At 39.8% G+C, this 14,487-nt stretch overlaps 1 protein-coding gene across 1 annotated transcript in view; it reads left to right on the top strand.

The window, feature by feature from the left end:
- The window catches only part of otofa (otoferlin a), a 95,545-nt gene that overhangs the window by 569 nt on the left and 80,489 nt on the right, over positions 1-14,487 (top strand). Inside the window, exon 2 of the mRNA XM_069657743.1 lies at positions 6,258-6,316. Within this exon, the coding sequence (XP_069513844.1) occupies positions 6,258-6,316 (59 nt within the window). The remainder of the gene's footprint in view (positions 1-6,257; positions 6,317-14,487) is intronic.

The following is a 14,487-nucleotide window of genomic DNA, read 5'->3' on the forward strand; positions in this document are numbered from 1 at the left end:
ACTTTAGCCTATATTTAAAATGATAATACACACATTTTTGCAACTTAATTGCATCATTTTTCACACGTTAAACCCCCTCATATACGCTCTATTGCGTCTCACATCTTTAAAGTACTTCACAATGAAAATGTATCTTAAGTAGGATGTTTACACTCTTAGTAATGATGGTAAACAATGTAACAGCGCAGCTTCACTAAGCTTGAACATAAATTATTAGAATATGAATTATTTAAAATACCTGCACAGAGAAAAAAGCTTTACCTCTCTGTATGTATGCAAATATAGTGAAAGTAAAGTCATTACACTTTATGTTTCCATTGGTCATGTTACTCGTAAAGCATTAAGGGCAAAAGGCCAGTAGGTGATAATTGACTAGGCTGATGCCATTGATTTCACAAAGGGGTGGGAGGATGCTGGAGGTGGGGATCTTTTTTATCATACCTTCGGGGTAATTGCCAATCCTGCAGTCCTCTGGCGTTTTAGAGCTCCCCAAGGGTCATTATACACCACCTGACCCGCTCTGTCTCTCCTGCTGTTCATAAGGGGGATGTTTGGAGTGAGTTCAGAGGATTCATTCATGCGTTTCTTTGTGGGCGAGTGTGTGAGTGAGAGAGAGATAGACAATGAGAGGAAGGGAGAGAGGCGTGTTTGTTTCAGCACCTTGGACAGCGATCAGTTCACTCAGATGTCAGGTGTTCAATCCCAGTTGATCTCTGCTTAGCTTCCTGGTGTCAGCATCAGGGTTGTGTAGGATGTTGCACAACCGCCATCCTTCCTCCTCTCTCCGCTGCTCTGTGTGTGCGCTAAGAGAGAGAATGGGTGTCAGTGTTGTGCTGCAGCGAACTCACCAGGGTTTTGATACTACATGAACCATGACATCCAAGCAGAGGATTAGATCGTCTGCTCTTTCCCCTGTGGTCTAACTGTCAGCATAGTAGCTGCTGTTACTGTGTTTGCAATTTCAAATAGCCAAGCAATGATGTGTGTGTGTGTGTGTGTGTTGGTCTGTGCTATTTCAAATCCTGCCCAGTTCAAGACCCAAGTGACTTTCACTGGTTTTCACTTGTGTCAAGTTCTGTTTAAGATACTATAAAAGGGTTTTAGAAGTGTAGCAGGACTGTTAACTTTTGCATTCTGTTAACCCATCACATTCTGTGAACTTAATAGGAATATTGCTGTTTTGATCATACTTTGACATACTTTATTTAAAAAAGTACTGGAAGAAGTTCTGCACCACTTTTATTAAGACATGGTCACAACTTTTGATAGGTGTTAATAAAAAAATGCGACCCAGATATTTTCAGATACTAGTTACAGAGAGACTCATACATATTTATATCTGTGATAGCAGTAAGCTAACCTCAGTTTAAAACTAATCAAGTTGGTCAACACATTCATTTTCTTGTTTTTTCTCTACTGCCACAGAATATGATGGGTCAGAAATATCCGTGCACCTGAATCACAGCTATCAAAAATGTGTCAGCCCATTCAAATACCCAAGTGGCACCAGTTATTTAAATAAAGCATGATAAAATGTATCTCACATAGCCAAAAGTGGTAATACAGAAGAAAGGTAAGGTTACAGAATACGTTGTAGCTGATGATTTGGCCTCTTGGGGGCAGTGGTAACAGCTTTCACATTTGACAGCATTCACATACCGTACTATCACCATTTAGGTTAATGTGACGAACTTGTTAGCAAGCAGGTGCTTAATTACACACACAGCAGTTGCAGAGCAACATAGTATGGGTTCGTGTTTCTCACTGACTGGTGATGTAAGTCCAACATTAACTTGTCTTTTAGCTCTGTTTTTAGGCTCTGTCAGCTCCTGAGGGCATTATCTGGCTCTTAAGCTAGCTGCTTAAAATTACAGCTATGTTAATAAGCTAGCTAGTTGCTAACTTTGTCTGTAGGTTCGTGCGTCGCTGAGCTATTCCCAGTTTGCCCGGTGTCTTTGATGTATTAGCTAGCATAACGTTTGGGTGACAACGGTTACAACAGTTATATAATAGAAACCAGCCATTATTGGTTAAAACACTTACCGCTGTTAAGACATTTTTTAGGACCCTCAGAGATTCTTTCAACCGTTTTGAAGGAAAAATATTCCGACTAACAAGAAGGATTTCCAAGTTGTGATAAGTATGTTTCCCATTTAGGTAACGTTAGGCGGAGGGGGCAGTCGCCATCTTGTTTGTGATTCGGAAACAGTGGCAACTTTGTAAATGGGTTTTATAAAAGTTTTAATCATTCAACCTTAGCTGACGGAATATGTTATTCGTACAGATGGTTAGACAAGTCTTTAATAGTTCTTCAAACACCCTCATAACATCAGTAAGTGTTTTTAAACTATCCTCTAGGTTAATAAAGGGAAACGTATTGCGGACTTCGTGACCCGGGGTTGCTATACGCGATGCATTTGTGGACTGCAGTGAGCTCAATCTTGTCATTGTCAAGTAACATTGTAACATTGTCATTGCCGCTCTGTAAAGCTGAGGAGACTAGCAGAAACAAGGGGACAATTGTCCCATTTTCATATTCTTGTGTATATACTATACATGTTTCCATTTGCTATATGTAAATCGACCTACTACAGAACAATAGCTGTGTAATCTAAATGTTACTTTGTCGAGCTTGGTTCTTGTTTTGCGCTGCGCATTTGTATTTGTATATATTTAATGAATTCACCCTTCAATTTATCAGCCACATACCTGGCAGGATAACAATGGTACATACAAGTATTGTCTCACTCATACCTAAACCCACTCACATTCACATGCACCTGTATTCATAGGTCGGCCTCATCTCCTCAGCTGATACATTTTCTTCCATGCATCCTTTGTTTTATTGTTATCTTCAGCCATTGTCCTTCTCTGGCCAAATTATATTGTCTCTCTAACTCTGCAATGTAGGGGCTAAATGTTTATTTTTAGACTTGCCAGGATATCTATGTTACTTTAAGAAAGCACTATGAAGGCCATCATTTATTTAACATGATATCCTAAGTGAAACTCTGTGGTGGAAGGCACTACATTCAATTCTAAAAGAAAGGAAGAAATCACTTTATATGAGTGCTCAGGTGTAAAGTGTCTGTCATACCTTTTGAAGTTTATGGGTCACTAGATAAGTGAGAGCAGAGAGAGCAGGGCAACAACAGATACAAGCTGAAATCACACACAGAATCACACAGCGGCCACCGTATGATTTGTTTCATTTAAAAAAAAAAAGAGTAATTTCTCTGTTGTTTGCAACACACTGGGGAAATGTAGGAAAAGGGTAAAGGAGATGTCGTCATTAACATTTGTTAGCAATCACTATGACGCAGATGGTTAATTTCTTTTAAATGGCAAATTTTATAACCCTCTTCACATCCACAAATACAGTGTTTATCCCTTTTATGTCCCTCAATCTCTCTCTTTCTTATTTTCTTTCCCTTTATTTCCATTAAAATCATCCATTAACTGGAGACATAATAATCTATATTTTGATGACTACCCAATTCCAAAGTTGATACATGATGTGTTGCGATTCTTCTTCTACTTATCGCATTTGCCTCAGTCTTGTGCCCCATGTCGCTTTAGTTGCTGTGGGTTTTTTTGAGTCATGCTTTTCCCCAGCAGACTGTCAGTAGAGTTTCCTGAGTGCTTTTAGCTTATACAACTTCCTGTCTAGAGAGGAAGGGGTCTGCCAGGAAGCCCCAGCCCTCTGTGTGCACGCCGAACCATATATGACCCCTAGAGAGGCTGGTGGTGAGATGCTATGCGGTAAGCCCGCTCTGCATGTTAGGACTGACAGAGAAATAGACCCAGTGTGGTGTGAAACAACACACATTGGCAATCCCAATTATTTTGAGAAAACAAATAAGCAAAAATTAATAAAGCAATAATGAAGACTCAAGAGTTCGCTGTCATGACAGGATGAACTGGTTTCATTAGCTGTGGCCATAGACAGTGATTAAAATCTTCTTCAAAGGCAAGGCATCAAGACTTAATTGATTTCGTGACACGTCTTTGATGAGTCCTTGTTATCTGAAGCTCTCGGCTTTACCAAAGAATGACACCCCAGCTCTTGTTGCACGATCACGCACGCACTGTAGAATTAAATTAGAAAATAAAACACGATTTCTGCTTGAAGATAGTCCTCTAGTTTTCTTCTTTCAGCCCAGCTCTCTCCTTCTGCCTTCCTTCTACTTACCAAACCTCTTTTTGACTTAATGACACTTGCCATGCTTGCTGCTGCCCGCACAGCCATCTTTTTAACTTTAGATCTTCTATGCTCTTTGGACTAAAACATAGCTTTTTGCATCTGACCGACATCATTTAAATCCATTCCCTCCCCTGTAGCACACTGAATTATTTTCTTTACGTCCTCTGCTGGAGCTGATGCTTAGTGTGAGTCTAGTTTGAAATATATACCATCTCTTGTTTGGATGAAATTAGGCAGGAAATAGGACCAGATTAAACCTCAGCATGGAGCAACAAAGATGAGATGCTCAGAGGCATACAGGGAGACTGTGGTTACACCCCGAACATTAAGGAAGATTAAAACCATATTTCGATAGTACACCCCTCTGTTCTGCTCTGTTTCCCCCTATAGATGCCTGTAAAACAGATGAAACGCTCAGAAGCATCACTGTGCCGCTTTAATTTGTCTTTCTCGGTGTTCTTTATCCTTTCGCTCTTTTCATCTCAGTCTTTGTGCTCAAATTATAAAACGCTCTCTCCAGTTTTCTTTCTTCCACCGTCGGTCGATTCTTTCAATGCCGCTCTTCCCTCTGCTCTCGCTTTATTTCATGCTGTTTGCACCAAGGCCAGAAGGCAAAATGATTAGCAGAATGTTGTTTTAGTTTTATGTGGAGCACCTTACATAAGTTTGACACAATCTACTTCTCCAAACCCACGACTCAGCTCCATGTTTTTATCGCCTCTGTATTGAATAATGTAGGAGGAATACTGTCCCACTCCATTTTGACATTCAAGCAGTTTTTATATCTAAAATTTATTTTAAAGGACGTGGGTTTTAAAGGCTGTACCTAGTGGGTAGCGATGAGTATTTATTTCTATTCAAACTTAGTACTACAGCCAAACTGAGGGGCTGTAACTCTGTATGTCCCTGTTTGATGTGTGTGTATTATATAAAAATGTGTGTCTGTAGACATCAGCTGTCCACATGTACCCAAACAAACATGAACACCCACACAAAGGCCTCAGATACACAAAGCAAACAACCGTAACAAAGCAGAGCGCGCACATCAGTCCGACACCATTCATAAGCACAACAAAGCAGCCAGGTGGACACATGCTGCAGCACAGATGACTGAGTCAGGTCTGCACAGTGCATGGCTCTCTGCAATGTGTATTACCTTGAATACACATTGCACTGAGAGGTGAAGGAAAGTTTGTGCAATGTTTTCTTTAATCTGCCTTTGTTATGTAAGAAGTAGAGTCTGTCTCTGTGTCTTATTGTGACATACTGAGTCATATGTAAGCCATTTAATTTTCCGTCTTCTTCAGCTCAGCACAGCTCATTCCCCCTTTGTGTGTGTTTTAGGTAACCAAGGCAGTCATTTGTCTTGTCACTGGCCTTTTAATGTGACTTGTGTAAACAGCCTTGAGACAGTAGTCGGAGCATCTTACTGTTGATAAATGTATGTAAATGTGAAGAGATATATTCATGTATAAAACAGGTGTCTGAAAGAGTAGGAAGAAGTATTCAGATCCCTTTTTTCCTGTTTTTATTAATTTTTATATTTATTGTTAACATTACAAATTACACAAGTGATTATCAAGGATTGAACTTTCTCCACGCAGCAGGTAAAGAAAGAGGGAAATATTTCCAATGTAAAGTATTAAACTAAAAAATGCCCGGTGACTGACAGGTTACATAGTTGATAGTACCGACATGTTTGTAGCATTTTACTGTCGTAGATAATTGAAGTACAAGTGTGTAAACATTTACTCTGTAGTGTAGTCCACTGGTTCCTAAAACTGAGGCATTTGAAATGATTCATCTGGTGAGAAAGTTTGGATAAACAATCCTGGAAAATGGTTTAAATTTATTTATGACACTGAGACTGAAAAGCCTACCTGAATTAGTCTCATTGTGAAAGCAGATGGAAATAAATACCAAGATTAATAGCCCTCGCCTGTGTTGCATAATTTGCGCATGCTGTCTGCCCACCCTTTCTAACGGAAAGGACAGTAATTACAGTGCCTTAATTTATCTCTTTTTAACCCCTTTATTTCTCCTGATCTTCCAGGTCTGCCCTTCTTCAGCCGCGTGGCAGAGAACTGTGATGAGGTGGCTCACTTTAATGAGGTCAGTGTCTTCATTTCATTGTCATCCACTAATCCACCTTGGTAATGACCAATCAGTAATTACCTCCTGCCTTAATAGAAACCACAACGTTCCAGTCTCCACTGCAGATAACAGGTCTCTGATTTCACGAGATGCAGGTTGTGTTAATAAACCCGGTGGGAGGTCAGTAATTAGTTAACACAGGGCAGGTAATCAACTTTTGCTTGTAATAGACGCGTGATCTTCGATTAAAGTCATGACTGTAATACAACTCAAATTTAACAGCATGAGGACTGGAAGATTTCATATTCTCATCTCCACTCATTTAAACTCCAATAATATAACTGCTATAAATGAATCATCTCACAAGTTGCATTAACACATTTATTCCAGCATAGGTTTCTATTATTAAATGCTTGGACAAAGCTTTTGGCGGGCACTTTACTGGACAGGTCAATTAAGAATATAGAACGTCAGTTGTAGATAATAACTGTCATATTTAATGTCAAATCAATTAGGTGTTGAGTAGTTTGTTTGCTAATGCAACTTCAAGAAATGTAATATGCCTCCTGACTGAAATATATAAAAGTTCTCATGAGTTTCACGTTGACGCTGGTTTTTCAGACCCGGGAAGACCCGCTAATAAATGCAGATTGTCTCCTATTGCCAGTGGAGTATACTCCTTTCTGTCTCTTTTCTACTGCTTCACCGTCTGAGCAGCTGGAGACAGGGTTAGTAAACAATAGTATGCACAAAGAACTTACATTACACTCTTTGGTTGAGCAGCTTGGAGGCCAGTGAAGATGTTACGGTGGTTAGGTATCTAATACTCATTCAGCCTGTGTATCAAACTCAGCGCAGACAAATTTGGAACGATGTTCGAGCGCTGCTTGGACGGATGAGATGAGAAAAAGTTGCATCATAGCATCGTGCCGGAAAGGTAGCGGAGATTAGCGTGTCGACCCGGGCTTTGTGTTTCCATCATTGCTGATCTGAGCCGAGGTGATAATTACCCGGGTCTACTGCAGAGTCATGTGACCCGGGTCTGAATGCCGATTGTAACCTTTCCCACTAAGCAAAAAAGCAGGTTTTTTGACCAGTGGGAAAGGGGCTTAAGATAATTCCTTTTATATTATGAAGTAGCATGTTGGTGCAAGGTTGGAGTAAAAAAACAGACTTTTCAAAAGAATTATTTTCGTCATAGCATTAATATTTTAAAATATTCTTATGATACCTGTATCACATGTATGTCAAGCTGCTAATTACATTTAACAAGATTCTCTCTATCTATTCCCAGCATGCAACATTTTAAGTACATTCTTACTCACACCATTTCCTGCTTTTGCTCTTAACCTTGGCATTGCACATAAATAGTGAGGTGCATAATCATTATATATGGAACTTATTCATTGTTGCTGGACTGCACACAGACACATATCCACACTAACCCGAGACCTTCATGCTGTGAGGCAGCCCTGCGAACCACTGAGCCAGCCAGGGATCACCTTTTATCGCCTAATTAATGTTGTAACCCAAAATCTGACTTCTTCTCCCTTGCAAATGGAAAATGTCCTGCCAAGTGTCTCCTGATGGCCCTCTCCTGTTCACTGATGGCCGATCAGGGTCTGAGAGGTGAGGCAGAGGTAGTGGCCTTCACCCATGCATGTCATTGAACACTTGTTCACTTGTAATTAAACCAGACACTCCACTCTTGCGGTAAGGATGAGCTGGTCCCTTAAATAGCTCTTCTACCAGAACTAGAAGTTTCTTTCACTTGCCTGAGAAAGTTTAGTGGGTATGAACTTCTGATTTTACTTAAAGTTCAGGAAATTACATTATTCTGAACAGCACAGACCTGAGCTCGCCTTTCAGTACCTCAAGGATTTTACTGGAACCCCTCTGGTTCTGTTTGGACAATCTCTTTTCACTGTGGGTGCTGTGGGATTCTGGGAAATGTTCCCAATTCCTACAGGCTCCTGTCACACCGAGAAGCCAGCATTATGACAGATTCAAATGCAAAGAGGCATATAAGGGAGCAGAGGTGGAGGGGGAATGAGAAGAAGACGAGGGTGGAGGGATCAAGAGAGAAGCGCTGGAGAAAATTCACACAGAGGGGAACCAAAAGAGACAGAACAGAGGCAGGGGATAAAGCCAGGGAATGAAATAAGAAAAACAAAAGAAAGACAGACTCAAACACATACAATACCCTCCCAGAGGAGGGTTAACTGAAGTTTCCTTTTCTCTCTCTGAGCTGCTTGCTTTTTGAAAGAAAACATCTTCCCTTTGATGGGCTCACTAACAGAGTGCTGCTTCCTTTGCTGATAAGCAGGTCTTTTGTTTTCAGTCTAATCAGGAAAAAGGCTAAATGACTCCACGCATTTGGCCACTTGCATAGTCATGCACAAAAACACCTACTAACACGCATACATACACAGTCCTTGCAGAAAGAATGTTGTTTTTGTTGAATCAGAAGTGAAATATTTTTAAGAAAAGTTAGAAATGTGTGCTTTATAAACAGAATGCACTGATGTTGATAGATTTTCACTGTAACTCAAACGTTTGACTAACTGCATGATTCGGCTCATCATGTTGAGAATATTAAGTGGCTGTCAGACAAACAAGTAGTAGCAAGCATAATAGGAGACTGATTATAAGTAGTTTGTGTGTTGAATGTTTTCATTAACATACTTGGTCTCAATTTAATCCAAATTCAGCATCCATTCCAAACAAATGTTGCAGTGCATGTAAAGGTTGTTTAGGTGCCTTTTCATCTCACTGGTTACCCTTAGCTAGCTATACACTGGAAATATCTTTGTTTAATTCAAGGTGCAGCTCAAAATCTACTGGGAGCAACTTTTAAGATGGAGTTGAAATTAAGAATCAATCATCAAATTGCTTCATTAAATTTCAATATGATAAGGCTGAAGTCCATTTGTTTTTATCTTGCAGGACTTTTGTCATGCTTTGATCTTCAAGTGCTAAAAGATGCATTTGAATTTCTAATCATTTTTAATTTACTCAATCAATACATTTTTATTTATATAGCGCCAAATCATAACCAAAGTCTCCAAAGTATCTCAAGACACTTTACAAAAAGAGCAGGTCTGGACTCTTTCTTAATATTATTTAGAGAGAGACCCAACATTAATCCACCATGAGCAGTACTTGGCAGCATTTGGCCGCAGTGGCAAGGAAAAACTTTGAGCAGAACCAGGCTCATGTTGAACAGCCATCTGCCTCACCTGGATGGGCCGAAAAGTGAGATAGAGGGAGATGCAGGGTAGAGACAACAGAGAAACAACAACAACACACAGTGTTCTCGTAACATCAACAGATAATACAGACTTATGTTTACATCGCCAACAATAATGCTACAAATGTGTAATATTAGCAAGATCAGCAGAGTAATGATTAAAGAGTGATGATAATAATCGTGACAGTTGAAGTCAACAGGTCTATTATTTGCTTTAGCAACTATGATATTAATAATATGGGGAAGACTGACAATATTAATTATAGCAGTTGGAGACCAGCAGCTTTGTCAATTGAAGGAAAAAAATGGTAAAGCACTGCTCCAGTGCGCAGACAGAAAGAAGGACATACTTTGCGGTTGTGGGTGTAGTTCATTTTTTTGACAGCAAGGAATCTTTTTATTCACACTCCAGCTACAGTTACATTCACATTGTTGAAACTTGATGAGCCCTACAGTAGTTTCATTTACACTACCAGTCAAAAGTTTGGACACACTTTCCCATTCACTTGTATGAGAAAATGTGTCCAAACTTTTGCCTGTTAGTGTATGTTTCCCTTTTTTAGATTCTGTTGATAAAAGGCTGTTAGTTTAATGATTTGTAGAGGGAGTATTTTCCTCTTATGCACTGCTGGTCATTTTGCTCAGCTATTATACTGTTGTGTTTTGTGATGTTGACATACTGTGATATTTTGTTCCATCTCGAGTCCAAACGGCATCATTTTATTTTACACTTGAGTGGTTGAAAATATTGGGTTGTGATTAGTCATTAAGGAGGAGGTGGTGGGACCTGAGGCTAGACCAGTTGAGAACCACTGGTCTAGATCAGGTGAACAACAGGGGGTTTTGATAGTGTTTTTTTTACTGTGTCCTTTCAGATTTGTATGATCAGTGCATAGGATGCACACCTACAAACATCACTAATAATTGTGCTGTATATTCTTCCTGAGGCCCCACTGCAGTAACTGATATAGAGCTGGGATATGCTGATGTGCGATCTCTTGTGACAGCCTCACCCAGTGCTCACGTCTCAGTCCTGTAGTGCCAGGGCGGTCGTTAGCATCACTTAGCATCAATAAAATGTCCAGGCATCCCTTGGGATGACTTGTGCTTCCAGTAGTTCCTGAGTTTGTGTGTCTGTGTGTGGGTTGCATGCTGCCGGTGCTCTGTCGTACATGTACTTTTTCCTTGGCCGCCCCCACCCTGCCAGAAACACTTTAGCAGTTCCTCATCACATCGTCATCATCTGACATCTTCATCTTCAGCCCTGGAACATTCGCATGGCTCAGTAAGCCCCGTCCAGCCCCTGGAGTTGGGGGCCATTAGCATAGAGTTGTGTGTCTTGTTGCTTTATGCATGGACTAGCAGGACGCCTTTGAACTACATGCAGATCGACTGGATGGGGAATCTGTATTCATTATTCATTCTATGGTGAGACCTGGCTTTTAGCTGCAGTACACCAGGGCTTCCCCCCTCAGTAGTTAGACATAACTGGAGCAAAGAACAGAAAGCCCTGCAAGTGCTGTACATGGCTGCAGGGTTCATGTGTGTGGGTCTGCATATATACTGTACATGTCGGTTTGTGTGAAACAGAGAGGGCACATGCAATCATTTACTAAGGATTGTGTGTTTGTTAAGTCTACAAACAACATGTCAGGATATGTGAACTGTGCAGACAGGGCAGGGGGAGTTATTATGCAAACATAATGAATGCAAGAATATTCCTTCTGCACCTGCTTCCAGCTGCTGCAGCCCAAAGGTGTGCTAAGTGCACAAGCTGACTTTTTAATGAGAGGCGTGTAATTACGTAACACTACATTCAGAAAACCATGACTTTTTCAGGCCTTTTTTGTACCTCCTGTTTGAACCCTTTCTTTTACAAATGGTGTTTGTACACTGCAGCTCGACATCATCCAGATTATGTTTTCATCACTATAATGAGGAAACATCTCTTAAAGGTTACAAAACAATTTAGCATTACCCTTCCAAAGAACATTAAAAAAAGGTATCAATCACAGCAACATAACCAGAGACAGTGCAATATTCATAGCTCGCTTTCTTCTTCCTTGTTAAAGCCTCTCACCAAACGCTGCTGGTTTAGTTGGAGGTTGCAATGAGTTATGCTAGCATGGTCGATGTCACCTCAAGCTGCAAACCTGTTGTGTCAGACGAACTGGGTTTCCTTTAGTTGAAAATAGACATTTTTGTTACTGACAATATATAGATTTTTTTTTTACCTGCAATATAGGCTAATATCTGCTTGTAACATGTAAAGCACAATTAAACTTTTTTCTCATTGTGTTAAGGCACTCACAGCTCTTACATTTGCCGGGCACCATGCACCAGCTACCTGAAGCATTTTTATCAAATTGAATACAACCAGCAGCAATATTTTGCTACTTTGTAATTGCAGTGTTATTTTATAATACAGCCCGCATCCCTAATATTACAGCTTAATTACAGGATAACAACATTAGAACAGTGGATTATGTGAGGTACAGCCTGCACCCATAATATAACTATACAATCACATTGTAACAAGAGGAGAAAAGTAAATACTTCGAAAATACATCCACGCCCTAGGACACCGCCAGCAATGAGTGACTGATCTGTTTCTGCACGCACATAACTTAACTGTGTTCCAGCTTTGGGCTGCAACCAACAACTATTTTGATAATCGATTAATCTGTCGATTATTTCTACGATTAATCGATTATTAATCGGATAAAAAGAAAAAAAGCTCAACTTTAGTATTAGCATTATATTCAAAACACAAAAAATATAATATCTTGTTTCCTGTACAGTGCAATGTTAATATATCAGTTATGTAACTCAATTAATATTTTGTTGATTTACTTAATAATTTCACATGAAAAAGGAAAGTACAGACAAGGCCACTACAATAAAAAAAAAGGACATTGGGGATGCAGCCATGAACTGAGTATAATAGGGAAACGTAATTAACCAGTATATATATATTTAATCAGATATTGCTTAAGTTTCTGTTATTAAAAAATTCCATAATGGTATGTTATACTCCAGTGTCTGTCTGACCGAATTTCAGCTAATTAGCAATATATTAGTGCGTAATCGTGCTTTTGTCCGTGTAAACGTACACTAATCTACGGAGGCGGACTCATCATCAGCACTGTACAACAAATGGATACCCCTGATCGAACAATAAGTAACGTTCATTCCAGAGGCGACCGGTGACGTTGTAACTTTCTGTAATTCATCACGTGAGCTACACAAGCGGCGGCATTGGCTGGCTGTCCCTAGTGACGTTTTCACAGCGCAACTAATAATTGGCAACTATTTTAATAATCGATTTTAATTGATTTAATCAATTAGATGTTGCAGGCCTACTCCAGCTCTTAACTCCGCCCCCATGTTTTTGCAGAGCATTGATGCACGTTATACAAATTGACATATTTCCGTAATCAATTACGTCGACGAGTCGCCCCAGCCCCATGCTTCAAAATAAAAGGTATGAACTCTGGACTAAGGCATCAAAGTCTTCTTACACACACCATCTACCCCAAACATGCTCTCCGTATGACTTCAGTACAGAGCGAAACATTATCTTGGCAACAATCATTGCTAGTGAACATAATCCAGGCAGCACTTATGATATCCGACAAACATTTGGCAATAGAAATAAATAGTGTATGCAAACTTTCTGGAGGACAGGTTGCTAGTTGTTTTGTCACCATAAATGCTCTTGCAGTATCTCACTACTAACCGCCTCATCAGCCTTATCAGGAGTCTGTACTGAAAGGCTCGCTGCAGCTGACCAAAGAGAGTAGGAGGAAACCACATTAAGGTCACTTCCACAAAACTTCCCTTGGTAATCATGTTTGGGAAGTTGGTGGTTTGAGTAAGGCGTATCTGTTATATGAGAACATATCACTATCAGGGTGAGGTTTTTAAACTAATATGCATTATACACAGTGGTGCAGGATTCATATCAAGAAAGCCACCAGAGAATAAAAGACTCTTAAACATAACTTTATGCATTAGGGTGATCCACCTCCTGAGGTCATGTTTCAGCTGATGCTTTACCCCGACCACTTGACCGCCAGTGAGGAGAAGAGCAGTAACGGCTGCTTCTGGACTAGACACAAGCTGAAATATTGCTGTGTTTAAAAATAGTTTATGAACTTCACCGGGTTTTTTCGATTCAGGGACGCTCAAGGGAGGTGCTTTCCCATCTCTGAGTACACTGAATAAATGATGATCTGTGCAGAATATTTTCTTTGCTCTCTGAGATTCGGAGGAAAGCTGAAAGAAGAAATTGTAGCAGACAAAAAAAGCACAGAAAAACCCACATTTGGCCCAGTAAATGTTTAGAACCTACTGATTATTTTATGCATTAGAGTTGTGCATTTAAAATGGTAAAACAAAAGAAAGAACAAGCATGCTCATCTGCATGGACTCATAGGTGCACACAAATGTAAGAACATCCTTTCTGTAGAGAACGCTGTATTTTGACTTTGTTGTGTGAGCCCTTAAGTGAAAATATTCAGTGTGCATCAGGGTGTGTCTTCTCTGCGTAAAGGAGTCCTCAAGAGTGACAGCACCAAACACTGGCTCAGAAATCAATTAAACGAAGTGAATCACTCCTTATCTGTTAAATGTTATCTGGTACTGTCAGAACAACAAAAACAGAAAATGAGCATAAAACTAATTCAGATGTAAATAAACTCAATAGATTTATGTCAAGTCAGTGTTTTGTAGTGTGTACATCTGCAACACAACCAATTTAGTAACAGTACTGAGAGTCTTCAGCCAGCTTTGAGCTAAATGCTAACACACTAGGGATGTGCACTTTAACCGGTTAACCGTTAACCGACCGTTACGAACTTTAACCGGTTCATACTACCAGTTAAATGGTTAAATTACATTTTGTCTTTATTTAATATACATATATATTTGGGAAACA

Source organism: Semicossyphus pulcher, unplaced genomic scaffold (assembly GCF_022749685.1).
Source record: "Semicossyphus pulcher isolate SPU_LCO1_2020_fin unplaced genomic scaffold, fSemPul1.0.p SCAF_11, whole genome shotgun sequence".
NCBI classification, from domain to species: Eukaryota; Metazoa; Chordata; class Actinopteri; order Labriformes; family Labridae; genus Semicossyphus; species Semicossyphus pulcher.